The 18,477-nt window shown below is 43.0% G+C and overlaps 1 protein-coding gene across 3 annotated transcripts in view; it reads right to left on the bottom strand.

The window, feature by feature from the left end:
• Positions 1-8,787: 8,787 nt before the first annotated feature.
• Positions 8,788-18,477, bottom strand: part of SLC16A1 (solute carrier family 16 member 1) — a 42,286-nt gene continuing 32,596 nt past the window's right edge. For all 3 annotated transcript variants that reach the window (XM_083444487.1, XM_083444488.1, XM_083444489.1), the window contains exons 3-5: positions 15,452-15,595; positions 13,496-14,362; positions 8,788-12,822 (exon numbers count right to left, since the gene is read on the bottom strand). In XM_083444487.1, coding sequence (XP_083300613.1) covers positions 12,545-12,822; positions 13,496-14,362; positions 15,452-15,595 — 1,289 coding nt within the window. In that variant the 3' untranslated portion in view covers positions 8,788-12,544. The remainder of the gene's footprint in view (positions 12,823-13,495; positions 14,363-15,451; positions 15,596-18,477) is intronic.

Below are 18,477 nucleotides of genomic sequence, written 5' to 3'. Positions count from 1 at the left end.
TTGGAAGGGACATCTTGTCCAACCCCCTGCAATGCAGAACATATTCTTGCATGTTCTGTTGTAGATGGGGAAAATGGGGCCTGAAACGGTGGCATCTCGAAAGGTAATGCTTACAAAATGGATGAGAATCACTGGTCTATGGGAACTATAGGATACGCACTCCAATCGACACATTTATGGATATATGCCTTTTAAGTTACTTGTCCTTCAGTGACTGTAACCTGAGCGGCCATAACTACCAAGCCTGCTAGTCTGAACCCCTTTGTTGTACTTTTTGTGCAACAAGCACTGGTACACCTCCACTAGTTCCAAAGAACTGAAGCCCTGATGGCCTATTTGAGTCCTTGCTTGCATTAGTGCTAGCTCACAGGCTACTGTTAGAACAGCTATTTGCTCTATGGCTTCTTTCGGGTGTGCAAGATTTGATCCCGCTCACAAGCTGCTCTTGCAACTGTTTTTTTTAAACAAATAAACAAAAAATAAAATGCATCATTTGCATTTCCAGAAAATCGTCCCCAAGCCAACATATAATTTAATAATAAATGCAGAACAAATTAACAATATACTGAAGGAACAGGTGCTCTAAGGCAGGAAAGCATATTAAGCTTGTTGACATGGGAGCTTAGTGACTATTTGTCCTGTGGCTTTCCTGCAGCTCCCTCTAGACCTAATTTTCCCAAGACATAGAGCTTTGGATAAGCGGCTTTCTCATCCTTCATTTTCTCTGGGGTCAGTTGGGTCTCATTCGCCTAAAACCTCGCAACACCTTCGCAAAAAGCAGTTCGGATGCAGAAGGAGCCCCTGACTCAGCAGAGCTCAAATCTTCTGGCAAATCTAAATACAGTAAAGGGTCCCTGGGCTCAAGGCGGACATGCAAGAATGCCAATCCCCTTCTCATGGCCATCACATGAATGCGCTCAGCAGAGTTCCTGTCTTGGAAGGGGATTGAAGTGCATTATGGTAATGATTAAGCTGCTTTACCCTTTTTCCTTTTCTTTTTTAAATGCCTGCCTGTGTGTGTCAGGGGATTGGGGGAAGATCACAAGGACAGGCCTCTTCCATGCCAGAAAGAGGAGTGAGGGGGAAAGCGATGCCATCTTCAAACCAAGGGTTTGCAGAAAGAAGTTCTTGCAGCAGCAGTTGCTGCTGCTGCAAAACCAACAGGACAGGCTAGCAAGACGTTGGCGTCAAGAATCAGATGCCGGGATGGAGATAACAGGCAGTTGTGGTTACAGCCGCTCTAGTAATGTTGGCGTGCTATCGTGTTAAGTGAGAAGCAGTTCAAGCACATGTTACAGGGAGAGCTACAATTTCAATACACGGAAAGGCAGGCTGAGCTGTGTGTGCCTCATGACCCAGCAAGAGGAGGAGGATGCTCCCAATGCTAAAGTGGTCAGGTTTTTAATAGAATTGTAGAGTTGGAAGGGACCAATCCCCTGCTTTGCTGCAGGAAAGCAAATTAAGACAAGACAGTGAAATTTAAAAAACACATCCCACCAAATGTATATGTCATGAAAGACAAAGATTTAGGGTGTTTCCAACACCACATTCAGCAACTGGACCCCATTAATTGGATTCTGAAGAAAGGAAGCTTCAAACAGCATGAACTCACAGGCTGCTCAGCCACTTGCAAAAAAGGAAGGGGGGAAGGGGCCAAAAATCCATTGTAGGCTACTTGCAGCAATGTGAAGATACGCCATGCATCTAAAGCTAAACCACAGGGCAAGCTGGTACAAGCCAATGGCTCACTTCAGAGAGCAGAACTGTTATGTAGCCGTATTATGAAAAGATGCTAAAAGTTTATGGATGTTAACAAGACATAAAGGCAGTGTTGCTATGCCACAAGCAAGACATAGCATAAACTGCTCTACATTTTGCAGCAATTGAGAGTCAGGAGGGACCTTTGATCTCTAACAGTGTTAGAGGTCTGTGTGCATTAAGAAAAATTTATTACATAAGGAATTCAAAGTGCTGCTTTTGACTGATAGAGTCTTAAATGCTTCAGGACTACAATACTTCAAGGATCGCACCTCCCTATATGAACCAATGTGGACTTTGTGAACACCATCTGAGGCCCCTTTTCACGTGCCTCCCCCATGATAAGTGCAGAAGGTGGCAATACAGGAACAGGTCTTTTCGGTGGTGGCTTCCCATTTGTGGAATGCTCTCCCTAGGGAGGCTCACCTGGCACCTTCATGACATATCTTTAGGTGCCAGGTGAAAAATTATCTCTTCAACCAGACATTTGGCTGATTAACATTCTATGGCCTTTTAAATGTGTCTATGCGAACAGTTTCTTTGTTGCTTTTGTTTCATTATGCATGTTGTGTTTCAGTTTTGTATTTTTATGCTATGAGCGGCCCAGTGATCTTTGGATGAAGGGTGGCATACAAATTCAATAATATATTGTAAGCTTTTTATTTGCAACTGGTACGACAGCCTATGGCAGAAAATGGATCTCCGCCTGAGAGAACTTTAACCTAGGAGCAGATGAGTGGGAGAAGAGGGTTCTCTACAGTCACAAAAGGGTGATGCACATGCGAGTCAGTGGAAAAACATGCCCTTGCTTGTACTCAGATAAGGCTAAATAATGTGCCCAGGCTAAAGTGTGCCCTGGCCATCAGCTGAAGTTCCATGCCACTTTGTGCCATAGCTCTATATTTAGATAGGAAGTTATTTTAACGATGCAACATTTCTCGAATGCCTAGAAATAAAAGGCAATGAAGAGAAGTCTTTCTGCAGTAGACCAAAGTTTAGCACAGGGGAAATCATCAGCCTTAATGTAGGCTGGTTTGGAAACTTAGCTACATGTGTCAAGAGAGGGTCCTGTTCTGTTCTGTGGTTATGTCACAGATTGGGGAATGTGGTTTCCATTAATCTGTTGCATCTTTATGTCTGAAAATCCTCTCCACAAGACCACTGCAGAAAGGGCTCATCATTACTTTCTGTTCAGTCCCAGCAAATATATCTTTACCCGCTAGACTACACAGACCAGACCAGGATCAATCTAATCTGGAAGCAAAGAAAGACAACTGGAGAAACAGCATGCTCATACTTAAGCCCCCAAACCAGTTTCATGCCAGCCAGGGATTTGTTTGCTTTTTCTAAGTTCCAGCCAAGCAGAGGAAATAGCTGATGTTATTTCCATCAGGGTGGAAGAAAAATAAATCATTGGTTGCCTACGGGGTCTTGACCTGGTGATGGTTGTACCAATCTTTCACTAAGATGCCATTCCCTATCCACACAAGACAGCATGCAAAACTAAGTATTGGAACAAGTGAATTTGCTTTCTTAATCTAGTTTGTTCCAATAAAAGATCTGGGGATTTGTAGATATAAAGGGAGCATGTATGCACTTGACTGTTTGAAAATGCTATTTAAAAATAGGTGGGCTTCTGCAACTTGGCAGTAAGACCCCATATTTTTTTCCTGACTCACTTCCCTCCCCAAAGAGCTACAGGATTCACAGGTCATTATCTTCGTTCTCCAAATTATAAAAAGCTTGTTCGTGTTCCAATATCAGACCACTGTAAATTGTTTTACAACATCAACATGTTTGGGTTTTAATTTGCTGGAAGCCACCCAGAGTGGTTTGGGTAACCCAGTCAAATAGGCAGCATATAAATTTACTGATTCTTTCTTCCAGGTTTGTCTACAACCCCAATTCTATTGGTGCTCACTCACTCAGTTTCCAGCCACCACTCTTCAGTGCGGTGCAAATTTTTATCCAAGCAGTGGTGGGAGTATAGGGAAGATTTAACCCTCATACCTCTTTCCGACTGCTGTCATTGTCTTAAAAAATTAAGATAAAAATCCAGAGGGAGATTCAGTCACAGATCTCTTGTGCAACATGCAGGTGTGTGTTGTTCCAAAAACACTAGGAAAAAAGAAACTCGAAACCAGAAAATTCTCTGTATTGCATAAGCCTTTCATCTAACCACCTTAAGATGGAACATTCATGACCGACATTCAGCACTCACAGTGGATACCGACCCAGAACTGGCCGAAAGAACCCTGAAAAAAAGAAAAAAGGTATTACTTTCTCTACAAGTAGAAAATAAATATCCTAGGCAACTGAGAAAGATGAGGGGGGAAATGGATAAGGGGGATAGTGAACTGACCTCAAGTTTAAGAATAGCCTAGAAATAAACGGGCCAGGCTGGTGAAGAGGAATGTTTACGATAGCTGCCTATGATGGAATTTGGTCGGGAGATGAACGAGAGTCATTTCGCATTGCTATTAAAAGACATCCTTGACCTATGCAAGATTCACATTGGAATTCTTCCTTTTAGTAGAAACTTGCCCTAAAGGCATGAACACTTAATCCAGGATGCTCTGCTGTTCTCAGCTATCCTAGTACTAGTTGCAGAGAGCAAGCTCAGCACTCTCCTCTGACTCCCTCCCTCCCCTCGAATACTTTTTTTGGGGGGGGGGGCTGCAGAATCGAGGAATGCCACAGAACAGTCCCTTGGCATCTCCACAATGGCAACCTATATGGGAGAGGGGAAGGAAAGAAAATAGCCAGAATCTGGTCCTCAGTGATCAACCAGATGCCCAAGGAAAGCCTGAAAAAGCAGGACCTAAGCACAATAGCACTCTCACCATCTGCGATAGCCAGCAATGGGTATATAGAGGCCTGCTGCCCCCAATACTGGAGGGGCTAGCTCAGTTGGTAGAGCACGAGACTTCAAATCTCAGGGTTGTGGGTTCGAGCCATAAACATATTTCCAAGGGGTTGGACTAGATTACCCTTGAGGTCCCTTCCAACTCTACAATTCTAGTACACGGCAGTGAGCCATCCTTATCCTTCATTAATTTGCCTAGCTTCCTTTTACATATTTGGGGGGGGGGTGAGAAGCAGCCACAATTTAACAGAACAAGCTGCAAGTAAATCCTTTTCATTGGTTTCATTTGTGCAGTTGCAGCAGCTACAGAAGGAAGCTTGGCAATATCTCTTTCCCGACCTCCTTGCCTCTGTAAGCAGTAAAGCTATTAAACAAAATTACGGGGAGATTTCTGACCTCTAGATGCTCTGGTTTCCTTTTTAAGACAATTGCTTGAGCTATCTAGTTTACTCTGAGGCACTTATGTTTGGAGCCAAGGCAGCAAACAAGTTGGGATTTAATTTTTATTTTTAACACCCCTGTACATGACCTGGTCTGAGGGACGCGGGTGGCTCTGTGGGTTAAAGCCTCAGCACCTAGGGCTTGCCGATCATAAGGTCGGCGGTTCGAATCCCTGCGGCGGGGTGCGCTCCCGTTGTTCGGTCCCAGCGCCTGCCAACCTAGCAGTTCGAAAGCACTCTCGGGTGCAAGTAGATAAATAGGGACCGCTTACTAGCGGGAAGGTAAACAGCATTTCCGTGTGCAGCTCTGGCTTGCCAGAGCAACGATGTCACACTGGCCATGTGACCCGGAAGTGTCTTCGGACAGCGCTGGCCCCCGGCCTCTTAAGTGAGATGGGCGCACAACCCTAGAGTCTGTCAAGACTGGCCGGTACGGGCAGGGGTACCTTTACCTTTTTTACATGACCCGGTAGAATGGAGCAGTTTCTTCTTCTCTCCTGCATGCCCACAACCTAGAATTCTTTTTTATAAAATCTGATAGATTTATCTCTCCAGTATTTGAAATTTTTTAAAACATATTTTCCCACTTGCTTATTGCTGTTTGATTTTTGAGGTTGGATCTTCTCCCCGACTTTTTTCTTTTGCTAAGGAGAGCAATTCTGCTTAACAATGGACTGTTATCAGCACTTCTTAGCTTTGTACCAGTTAGACTATCACTCAGTGTGAGGCTGTAACCACAGGAATGTGACAAGAAGCAAACCTGTCACTCCAGAATGGAGATACAAGCATTGCACATTGCTAAATACTAGCAGTACACAAAGGCCCCATATCTGTCTTACTTGTGTTACTTCTAAATCTACAGGTTACAGAGAAGGCAAAATAAGGACTGGTCTTAATCAGAATAACTTTTCCGAATGCTATAAAATGAAAACATTTCATATATCAATTTCTGTTAGTCAAACAATTTGCTTGTTTCAAAATTAGCAGTGCATACAATGTAATGGTTCAGATGCCAAGACAAAAAAGGTAGTTTGTTTGGCAACAGAAAGGCTGTTGGCTTTTGAATGTTACATTACTCCCTTTCTATGTTTCAGGCTAGATCTGCAGAACTGGATTCCTGCCCAGCAACCTGGCCTACAGAAGCAAAAGAGGACAGATGTACTCAGTTACTAACCTTCCCAGGCGCAACCTATCACAGACATCAAGATAAAGGTGTGCTATTTCCACACCTTGAGCTGCTCACTTCAGTACATTTGTTAGCTGAATCTTATCTGTTGGGACAGTCTGTCATTAGAGTCAATACAGAAGTGTTTGGGTTTGAAGACTCCTCTCCCTATTACCAGTAGATAGATAGATAGATAGATAGATAGATAGATAGATGATAGATAGATAGATATGGTATGTATTTACATATTCCCCAAGCAGGATCCCAGGTCCTAAAAGGAATCCACAAAAGGATTGCCAGTACAGTCATACCTTGGGTTGAAGTAGCTTCGGGATGAATATTTTCAGGTTGCGCTCCGTGCCGACCCGGAAGTAATGGAGCGGGTTACTTCCGGGTTTCGCTGCTCGTGCATACGCAGAAGTGGCAAATCGCGACCCGCAGACACGAGTTGCATTCGCTTCAGGATGCGAACGGGGCACCGGAATGGATCCCGTTCGCATCCAGAGGTACCACTGTACTGAAGAACAATATTCAAAGGCTCTTGTTAACCTGAAGTGCCCACCCAGCTGCTCCAGGAATGCCTCCTTCCAGTCAGGAAGCCTGCCTAGAACAGAAATTTGTGTTCATAGGGTGCAGATTCCACTGAAAGTTTAAGAATGTGTCTTTAAAAGGGGTGTGGGGAGAATTATTAGGAGCTTGTGAAACTGATCCAATATGTAATTAACCAGGCAAAAGTCAAGTCAGGGGGGTGGGGAGGGGTAGTGCTCAAAGCTGGGAGTTTTTCAGTCCCCAGTTAGGCAACATTATTGACCAGCTACCTCTTGCAAGTTTAAAACTGCACTGTGAAATTAAATGCATTTATTAACAAGCAGGTAGCCACAATGAAAGATTTGTATACCGTTATATCCAAGACTCTCCCAGTGCCTTAAGTTGTGGTACGATGAGTGAATCGTGCCATCAAGTGATCCAAGCAGGATCCAAGCACAAGAGCACTCACCTCTCCCTGTGGGTTCCAGCAAGTGGTATTCACAAGCATGACTGCCTTCACCTGTGGCAGAAGGGGTGTTCCATGTCACTGAAGGTACCTGGGCTTCTAGTGACAAAGATGGAGACAGGAGCATTGCCAAGCTACATATCTGATGCCTCTGGGGAGTATACCCCCATTCAGAAAAGCTGACTGCCCTATCTTCAGCACCACTCATCTAGATGTCGTCTATATTGGCAGGATTCGCCTGTTCTATATACCCTGAAGAACACAGGCTCTGAGATAGAACTTTGTATGTACAATGTGCTTTACAATAATCTTTGCTGATCCTTATATAAGTTTTGCAGTCCAGACCATTCTTAGCCCAGTTATTACTAAAAGGGGTATTGGCTTGTTCAGGATGATTGGCAAAATGAATCAACTGCTAAGGTAAAGGTAAAGGTACCCCTGCCCGTACGGGCCAGTCTTGACAGACTCTAGGGTTGTGCGCCCATCTCATTCAAAGAGGCCAAGGGCCAGCGCTGTCCGAAGACACTTCCGGGTCACGTGGCCAGCGTGACATCGCTGCTCTGGCGAGCCAGAGCCGCACACGGAAACGCCGTTTACCTTCCCGCTAGTAAGCGGTCCCTATTTATCTACTTGCACCCAGGGGTGCTTTCGAACTGCTAGGTTGGCAGGCGCTGGGACTGAACAGCGGGAGCGCACCCTGCCGCGGGGATTCGAACCGCCGACCTTTCGATCGGCAAGCCCTAGGTACTGAGGCTTTAACCCACAGCGCCACCCGCGTATCAACTGCTAAGCTTCACTCCAAATCATTGCTTAGCTCAGTGTTCCCCACTGGTCTATATTTGCTCTCACAAAGCTGGCCTGGTGCTTAGGTGTTGAATGGCTATATAATTACCTCCAGGATCAGAGGCCTCTTAATAGCATGCATTGGAGAACAACAGGAAGTAGCTTGTGTTCTGCTGGAGGGCTTCCCATAGGCTGTTGTGGGAAAGAGGATGCCTATGGAGTGACCCAGCAGGATTCTTTATGTTCCCAAAGAGCTTCACTACAAAGTAGACATCCACCTCCACCCTTGCTAAATTAAAATACAGTTTCATGAATGAAGAGTGGAAGCCATTCTAAATGCCAAAAGAAACAGTAGCAACACAAATTAGCTGGGGATGCCGGCGTGTTCCTTTAACTAAAATAGATAATTCATTTTATCTTTTCATTTTATTACAGGCATTTTTACCCCACTCTCCAATCATGTTCCCAGGATGGCTATAGTTGCAATGGTTTGTAGCCACTGTATGTGAGTGCAACAGACATCCACTCGTGCACCAGGACTTCCACTTCATAATGCTACCCCTTCCTTCAGCTCAGTGCATGTTCCCACTAAGAATCTGCTGCAGAGCATTGGAAGACCCTCTGGAGCAGATTTGGGGCTATGTGCACGGCTGTAGGAGAAGAGGAGGAAGAGGGGAAATCATTGCATGAAAGTCCAGTAAATGTAATAACAGAGAACAAATACATCTATACTGCTGTAGTCATGACTCCTTGTACTAAAAAACACTGATCACACCTGAAATTTTTCATTGTTAGTTTATTGCAATGTGAACCAGTTATTACGAATTCTTGACACATGGAACTTCTGAACATATAACTTGGTTTTATGTCGCAGCTCAATACAGTACAATAAAATCTGTTTATACAAAATACTCTATTGGCTTTATAAACAAACATATTCTAAAGTATGAAAATACCCTGACCTGTTCCTTTTTGTACAATTTTAGAGCAGAATGCAATTACAAAAAAAAAATCAAAAATAATAATAATCCAAAACCTAAGCAAACAAGACAACAGAAAAGGATTTCACAGTGCATTGTGTAATACTGGCAAGAGAGTTCCAGAAACCTTTTTTAAAAAACAAAAAACCCAACAAGGTTACTTGTCAGAATCTACATATTTGGGGTGAGCAAATGAAAAACACAAAATCAATTTGTTCAGCTTTATTTGCATAAACCAAAAGCGTGGGCCAGTTATTAGAACTACTATTTGCGTAACATTCTAAGAAAGCAGACTTGAGTTTCCACAAAATGGTAAGAATTCTCTCTTCAGTATGAGCTTTGACAAGGCAAGAGTTTCACAGAGAAGTAATTTACCTTTGATTAAAAAATAATAATGTAGGATACACAGTGAAGGAGAATCAAAGGTTTAAAACTTGTTAATCAATTTCCTACCCTTTAATGAAAAATGCTGGCATTAGTAAGTGGAGGGAAACTAATAGAAATGGGGTGCCTATTCTATGCCGCCACCCCCAGATGTTATTGGACAACAACTCCCATTATCCCTCACCATTCACCATGCTGGGAGATACCGAAGGGAGCTGGAGTCCATCAACATCTGGGGAGCCACTGATTAGCCACCCCTGCCAGAGCACTGTGTTATATTTAGCCTCTAAGGATGTGTATTGCATCGACTTTTTGTGGGGACTGACAAATTATTGCTAAGTGTTCCTAATCATAATTCATTTCACCACTCATATTAGCAAACTTTCAGGTGCTGAAAGCTTGTAGTTGCCTATTTTCCTACAATCTGCCTACCTGTCAAAGGGCAAACTCACGACATCACATATTACACATTACAGGGATAGTTGCTGTTATTAACTCTTCACAAAACAAGCCACACCAATGTGTGCTATTCACCCAAAAGGATCTGAAGGGTCCTCCTTGTTACAACCTGAGGCCAATCACAAGATAAAAGCTCTAAGTACAAAGTCTGCAGCTGTAAGTGGAAATGTGGGAACGAGAAACTGATGTGCCACACAGCAAACCTGCTTTTAGGTCGCACAAAGCAGTCCCTGCAGAGGAACCTCCTGTGCTTATGGCTTATTACGAAACTGCTAAATCAAAGGCACAGGAAGTTCCTGTGCAGATGATCATCAAAATACACTACCCTAGAAGGGAAAAATCCAACAGAATTTCAATTTATCAGGCCAAAAAATTGAGAACACTAAGAAACCCATTAATACTTAAAACACCAGCTGTTTGGAATGGAACACTATTTTGCAGGAAAACAAGAAGCAACCACTGCACAAATTCACAGAATCACAGAATTGTAGAGCTGGAATTTGGTTCATATTAAGCTGGGTTCAGATTCCCAGAACACGCTTAAAAATCTATTTCTTTTCCTTATCCTAAAAAGACAAATGCAGTACCACAATATTATGAACTTTATACATTGAGGCTAGAACAAGACATTAGAATATTTGCGTCTCCCACCAAAAACAAAGAGCATCTTCTCTTCCTCCCTAATAGTACAAAACATACAACAAGGTCATTATGCTAAGGGCTTCCTGGCCATTGCAAGCAGCAACCAATGAAACTGAGTAGTGTGGGACTAACAAGGAGCCCAATGGCACATACAATGCATTTTGTATTACTAGACATTACCAGAGGAGACATTGCTGTTTTCAGTGTTCCCCACATATCTTTCTGGCCTAAACATCAAGCAAGGTGCTAATGTTCACTTCGGCAGTCACACACTGAAACACACACTGTTCACACACACAAGCATCAGGTACATTCCAAGAAAATTGTGCTTCTGTTACTTATACTCCTCTACAGGTTCTCACAAGACTGGGTGACTCACAACAGCATGTCTTAGACTGAAATTCTATATATACACTAATCTGTAAGTGAGTCCCATTGAACTATGTGGGCTCAGTTATTGGAACTTAACTTTACAACCCACAGAGATCATTTGCCTCTATCATCTAACTAGATGACTCACAAGATATATGCCAATGTACTTGTGCACTTTGGAATGTGGCTATGAAAAATTGTTGAAAGTAGCATGAAAAACTACCAGCATTTGATGGGTGAATGAGATGATGCAAGTTTATTTGAAAAAGTAAATGTCTTACAGGGTTATTTATTAACTTTTAGTAGGATTTATGACTAGCAAGAGGCTCTGCTATCCTCCCAAGTGTGGTTTTCACTCTCACTAATAAAAATGAATAAATATATACAAAGGATTCTCCCATCTTTTACCAAATAAAGCGTTTTGCAGCGAGCAGCTACATCTCATTTCAAATTCTTAGCCCATTTGGAGTAAGTTGCCACATCAGAAAGCACAAGGAACTGAGAAAAAGTAATGTCTCTGTTCAGCTTTTCCACCAATCTATCCTTAGGTTAGAAAGAAGTATCTACTCAACAGTTTAGCTAGTGCTGAGACACTGTTCTCTGAGCATTACTCTCCACAAAATGGGGTACCAGATTTCATCGCCACCCGGTCAGGTCACTAGTTGAAGAGGAACATGAGAATGAAAATGCATCCCTTTGGAAGTGGTGGGGTTAGTAAGCAAGCAGCTGTGCTTAGGGTGACACCCTTAGTCTTTCCTATTCCAAAGCTAGCTCAGACACTGAATGAGTCAAACGGGTATAGAAAAACTATATAAATGAGGGTTCTCTTGATGCACAAGGCATGTGCAAAGTAACCAACTCAACTACTTGCACAGATACCCGTTTCATTTTGAAATGTTTTCTCAAGGCAGACATTCTAGACTGATGACAACCAGTAAGTAAAGTAATGGTGACTAGAAAGTAGGCTTGACTCCATAATAAGTCAAGTGAAAGACAGTCTCTTTGCATATTTTATTCAAATGGCGAGAACTCACATTTAACCAAGAAGGGACTTTAACAAAACAAAACAACTCACAACAATGAGAAAAGTTTTCAAAAACTGTTAGAAACACAATCAAGCTGGCATGTACCTGGAATCTAGAAACAGCAGGACTGCAGTAATATTGATTAAAACTCCACCAACCATTTCATCACCTATGCTCCAAAGCTATTTGTACTTCTACCAAGTCTGGCCGTAACAGAATTTAGAAGCATGTGAAGTAGTGTTTATTTAACACCCAACCTTGAAACCTACTGCATAAAAAGTAGTCAAGATATCCTTTACAGATATAGCCTAAGAAGACTACAAAATTCTAAGTGGAACAGTTTGTAGAACTAAGGTAAGGCTTTTCCAGCAGAACAGCCTAAATGTGGAAGCTCTAAGGCACATATTAGTACATTCACATTACTGTTAAAAAAGCCAGAGTATAAAAATTTCCCTCCCTCCCCACCCAATACCCAATAAAAAGATGGCACTGCCCATTGAGCTCTGCTACTGTCAAATGCTGATAAAAAGACAATTTGCAGCTTTTTAAAAAAATCACCTGATTTATAAACATCACCCCACTGTTCACTACCAACAGTGCTCCCCGCACCCAAGCACAACATATCATATTGATAATCTTTCATCATGCCCTCCTGGATTTAAGATACCAGTCTCTCTCACATGTGGCTATCCTCCTCTTTCACACTATCTTCTGTGCTTTTCTGAGGCAGACTGGCCACATCATTACTGGGTTCTTTTTGTTTTTCAGCCTCATCAATGTTGGTTTCTTCTTCTTTCGCTTCAGCCCTCTGCTTGTCCTCAGCCTTCTGCTCTTTTGCCAGCATCCGGTAATTGATGCCCATTCCAATAAACAGGAAGATCCCAGAGACAATCAAGATGATGCCACACGCCCAGTAGGTGTATTTGTAGTCACCATACATATCATTGAGTTTACCTAATAGGACAAGAGGGGGGGGGGGGAGTACATTAAAAGACCATTAGCGTTTTACTTCATGGCTAGATGAGAAAGTCTCTGCCTTAATACCAAGGAGTGTGGGACCGTCCTCCTCTCCCTTTTTAGGTTATTTCCTACACAGGTAAAAAAAATCCATGTTTTAAGCTGGATCAGCTCCACTATAAATATGTAATACAGGGATATGGGAACTGTACCACAGGCTGATGAGATCACTGTTATGGCATTTGCAAAGTGTCAGAAGCAACATAATTCTGACTCTGGGGGAGAAGGAAATCTTTTTCAGAATGAAGGCCCTATTCCCATCTGGACCACCTTCTGCGTACAACTTGCCTTTGGTAGGTGAGACCAGATACAAAAGTGGGCAAGGCAACAAATGCAAATGTTACCTTCGTAACATAGGCTAGTTCCACCACACACCCCTCTATCGAGGCAATCATGAGGACACATTCCAGCCAGGCAAAAACACTCAAGGAGGTACTGCCTGGGGAGAGTTCAGCAGGCCAGATAGAGAGGTTTGGAGGGCAGCAATTGGCCCCCAGAACTAAGCTTCCTCGCCCCTGACTAACCTTCTTGCCCCCTTCTCTCTCACCAAAAGGCAAATGCATCCCCATAAAACAGCCCTCTGCAAGAGAAATACAGAAAATACTCTTACCTAGGAGAGGGGGTCCCAAAAGAACAGGGCAGCATTCCACAATAGTCACCAAACCAACAGCACTGGAGAACCGTTGCGCTCCAACTAGATCCATCAGTGTTTCAAACAAGACAGAGCTGAGCCAGCCAAAGGCAAATCCGAAAAACCCAGCATAGATGCAAAAGCCGGCATAGGTGGTGGATATAGGGGCCAAAAGGTGGCACACTCCATTATAAACTACAGACACAGCAAAGAAGTACTGGATCCTGGGCCTTACCCACTTGGTGTTTGCTACCAAGCCCATGGATGGCCTGGCAACCATATCTACAAAGGCTAGAATGGAGAGCAAAAAGGCAGCAGATTCTTTAGAGAAATGCATACTCTTCCCATAATTACTGAGAAAGACTAATGGAGTAAAGAGTCCAAAAAACATGACCACGTTGCCAAACAGGTAGAGCAGGAAGCCACGATGCGTGAAGAGAGACAAATCCAAAAACTTGTTAACAGTCCCCAAAACTGTGCTTTTCTGCTTTTTAGACTTCCCAGCAATAAGGTCTGCGCTGACATCTCCTGCACCATCTTCTTTTGCCCCTGCTTTGCCAGCCTCCTGCAACACTTCCTTAACTTCTTTCTTTGGCGGCTCCGGCTTGGGACCTATCGGTCTCATCAGAGACCCAGCAACACAACAGTTCAGCAAGAGGCCCCCGAGGATTAAGAAGCTTCCTCTCCATCCAAAAATGCTATAGAAATACTGGTTCAGGGGAGCCAGTGTAGACAAGAACACAGGACTGCCTGCCATAGCCAGTCCATTAGCCAACGGGCGCTTCTTGTAGAAGTACTTGCCAATCATGGTCAGGGCTGGGTTTAAATTAAATGCAAGTCCAAGGCCTGGGAACAGAAAAAAAGTTGAATTAAGGGTATGAGAATGGCTGCTCTGCAAATCCACTGCTTTAGAGAACATATTTACTGAAGCAGGCTGAGTGAGAGAAACTGGGTCTATGTACTCTTATTTGCTGTTTTGAGCTACTAGGAAGGTGGGGGTGTGATTTTCTGACTCAGCTTCTACACTGTTGACGTATGTATGAAACAGAGATTCAAAGAATTTATGGAATAGGCGATTGAGGTTATTAAACAAAAACAAAAAAACAAGCACACGCTGCAAGAGCCAAGAAGCTAAATAGTGTAGAGATAGACTGTGAGTTAGGGGTTCTTACCTGACAAGTGCCCCCATTTGTTTCCCAGGAGGGGCACCTGCAAGGTAAGAAGCAGTGCTGCTGTGCTTTGCAGTCAAATTCCAAGGTTGGAAGAGGTGGTTGTTATATGCTGCATCTTCCATGCAGCTTCAAAATGAGACGTCAACACAGAAGTCTCTGTGGTGACACTTGGTTTCCCGAAGAGGGGTAATTGCTAGGTTGAGGGCAATGCACCCTCCTTCCCTTTCGGCCCAGTGCCTCTCTTCAAAACACAGTGGACTCTGGGCACCCTCTTGCTTCCTGCCGAGAGAGGTGCATACAAAGAAGAAGCCATGCAACTCTCTCCTGGACCGCTCTGTATCTTTCAGCAAGCTTACTTAATTTTGAGCTATTTATATCACACCTTTCAGGGCACTTAAGGCAGACAACAATTAAAAACCATAAATTTAAACAGTCTTAAATATTACATTATAAAAAGAGCAGAACATTAAAAATGAAAGTATTAGAACCACAGAAAACCCAAAGGAGGACTGAAAAACGCAACAGCCAAAAAGCATGAGCAAATAAAAAGGTCTTCACTTGAAACAAAAGGGAAAACAAAAAATGACTTGGTTTAGCCTTTCTAAAAGCCTGGGCAATTACTTGTTATAATCCTTTCAGTTCTGTTTCATAGGCTACACTAGTTTCTTTGCATCCTTCTCAGGAGCCAGTATCATGACTTCAAAGGAAGAGTTCCATGGATTGGGCGAGGAAGAAGTAGATGTTTTGCAGCCGTGCCACTCACCTCCTATAACCCCAACACAAAAGTAAAGCTCTTCCACTGTGTTACAGAAAGAGGCAGCAATCAAGCCACACCCTGAAAGGCAGCCGCCTGCCATCATGACTGGCCGGCTGCCATACTTGTTCACCAGGATACTGCTGATGGGACCTAGGAGAAAATCGAAAGGACAATAGTTATCTAGATGTGGAAAAGGGTTTTACATTTCTGTTCATTTCCTACACTTTGGAACAGGTGCCTGCCAAGCAAAGCATGAACTTTTGAAGGCTGTGGATATTATACATGAATCACCATGTTAAAGATTAGCTTGCTTGTCCCAGGCTGATCCATATTTGGATCGAAGAACTGCAACTGGAGCTCTGCTTGTGGAAAAGCACATTCCCACTCCAACAGCAAGAGAAGCTGTTCCTACAAGTTGGGTGACTTTTGTAAATGCCCCCCCCCCCCGTGTGTGTGTGCGCGCGCACGCGCGTAGAAATTCCAACTTCCTCCTTCCACTCTATGTACCTTTCAAGGAAGAAAAAGGTAATCATTATCACATCTCATGACCAATGGGGCAGTGAAGGAGGTGGTTAGATGATCCAAGGGCGTCAGGAGTAGACCACTACACCCACAGGAGTCATGCTGATGACCCATGGGTTAGGGGTGTGTACAGTGGTACTTCTGGTCCATTCTTAACCTGAAACAGTTCTTAACCTGAGGTACCACTTTAGCTAATGGGGCCTCCCACTGCTGCCGCGCCGCAAGCATGCGAATTCTGTTCTCATCCTGAGGTAAAGTTCTTAACCCAAGGTTAGTGGAGTCTGTAACCCGAAGGGTTTGTAACCTGAGGTGTCTGTAACCTGAGATACCACTGTATTATGGGCATGTCCACACAGCTGAACACTCTAGTTTAGAACTGGCTGAATTAGCATTTCATAAACAACTTACAAAATGAAGAATGGGTAGCAGAGTTGGCATACATAAGAACAATTTGCTACAGGCTAGTACAGGTGACAGCAGGATTTTTCCTATGACAACCACACACTGAAATGGTTGTGAGGGTAGGCAGTCTGTAGTAAACTCACTTTTTTACCAAATATGTAAATGTATGATTCAGCTCCAAAGCAACTCATTGAGTGGTAAAAAGTAGTTTGACGATTGGCATAACAGATGAATTGAACAGTTTCAACCAGATATAAAACAGTGATAACAAAAGAGAGGGTATTTTAGTATAACTTGTGTATCAAATTCCAGGCTAGTCAGTAGCTGAAATCACAGCTGAAATCCTCTCTGGGCAATATCTTTTATGCATATACTATATTCTTTTAATTACCAACCAAAAGGTATGAGTCTGATAAAGCTACACGGCAGTATTTAAAGTACTTTCCTAAATCCAAAGCAAACAGTGACTAAGGACCAATAATAAAGCCCATTTAAATAAACCCAAATGTGCACGCCCTGGATATTAACTGATCTGGTTTCTCCATTAACAGATAACAAGGTACTCAGCCCCATGGTGACCCTGGATAACTAAATAGAAGTTTGCTGGCCTTGATAACAGCATCCTAGTTTTTAGAAAAAACAACAACCAAGGCATTCAGAAATCCCAACAAGTTCCAGCTGGGTCACATCTTGTCCCACTTGGTACTGTTCCAATTGTTTTTAGAGAAGGACACCAAGTACAGCAGTCTCCTTTCTGTATGTCAGTTATTATTTTCCTAATAAAGCTTTTTTTTAAAAATCATGGTAAAGTGATTAGTGCACTTTACAGCTGTGTAGCCTATTCATAAGAAATCTCAAGAATTAAATATGGGGCTCCCAAATTCCAGGCCTGAATACATATCAAGTTGCCCTGTCCAGCCAACCAAAATTCAAGGTCTCAGGAATAGGTCTATGCAGTGCTTTTTCCCCCCAGAAGGGTGGGAGAAGCTTGAAGAGCTACAGTTTGATATTCCTGGGGAGGGTCCCAGTGGATTAGGATGAGCCCCATCTGGTCCCCTGGAGGTCTCAAGAGTCAGCTGGGAAGGAGGTTGTAGGTAGAGTTATCGATTCTGAGGAGGAACCAAGTAGATTGCCAATCCAAAGATGACTCTCACCTTCAGTGCTGAAGTCGTACCTGTTCTACTCTTCACAAGCTTGTTGGGTCTTAGTTTGCTCAACCATGCATACAATCTACTGTGCCCGTTAACCAAAATCATACTGATTTTGGCAGAAAGACAATATGGGACTCTTCATATGCACAGCATATGTTCTGCCACTGCACCATGGCACTTTGCCTATCATTTTCTTTTTACAAGGCAAATGTAAATAAATCACTGAAATTTTATCCCTTGAAATTTTGCCTGTAGCAGGGGTGGGTAGACATTGTTTCCCTCATGAAGTACGTTCTATCAAGAACAGTATATTGGGGGCCGCATGCAAAGAATGACCAAGAACGGATGGAGCTAGAAACAAAAGCATTATGGATTAACTAATCTGAAAGGAGATTGCTTCAATTTTCACTGTAGCTACCCTTGGATGAGAATGTCCAATCCTATGGAGATCTACTCAGAACCTGGGTTTGACAGTATCACTCAAATAATTTAGATAAGAGGATTTTTAGTACAACAAACCAAAATAACTATTGTTCTGGGAAACAAATAAAATTAATTCCTTTCAGACTTAAATGTGCCCCCCCACAGCAAATAAGTAAAAAAGGTAATTTAAAACAAACCCCTTTTTATTTTCATCAAATAAAATAACATCCTTTCAACTTCTACTGAAACTACATAAAAGTGGGTCACTGTTAAAAGCCAGGAAAACTGAGAGGGCATGCAGGAAGGAAGGAATTCTGGAGGAACAGGGCAGCTTTAGGAGGTGTCAGAAGGAGCATAAAATTAGGTTGGAGCCACATGTGGCCCCCAGATCACAGTTCACCCACTTATTTTATATAGGAATGACGCTAGGCATGCAGTGTTCTGCAGCTACTGCTTTGGTGCAGCAGTCTTTTCTTATATCACTGCAACATCCAGATGCTTCAGCAGCTGCAGAACACCTACACAAAGCACACA

Source organism: Podarcis tiliguerta, assembly GCF_965153285.1.
Source record: "Podarcis tiliguerta genome assembly, chromosome: 6".
Taxonomy (NCBI): Eukaryota; Metazoa; Chordata; class Lepidosauria; order Squamata; family Lacertidae; genus Podarcis; species Podarcis tiliguerta.
This window is presented reverse-complemented; position numbering and strand designations above follow the sequence as displayed.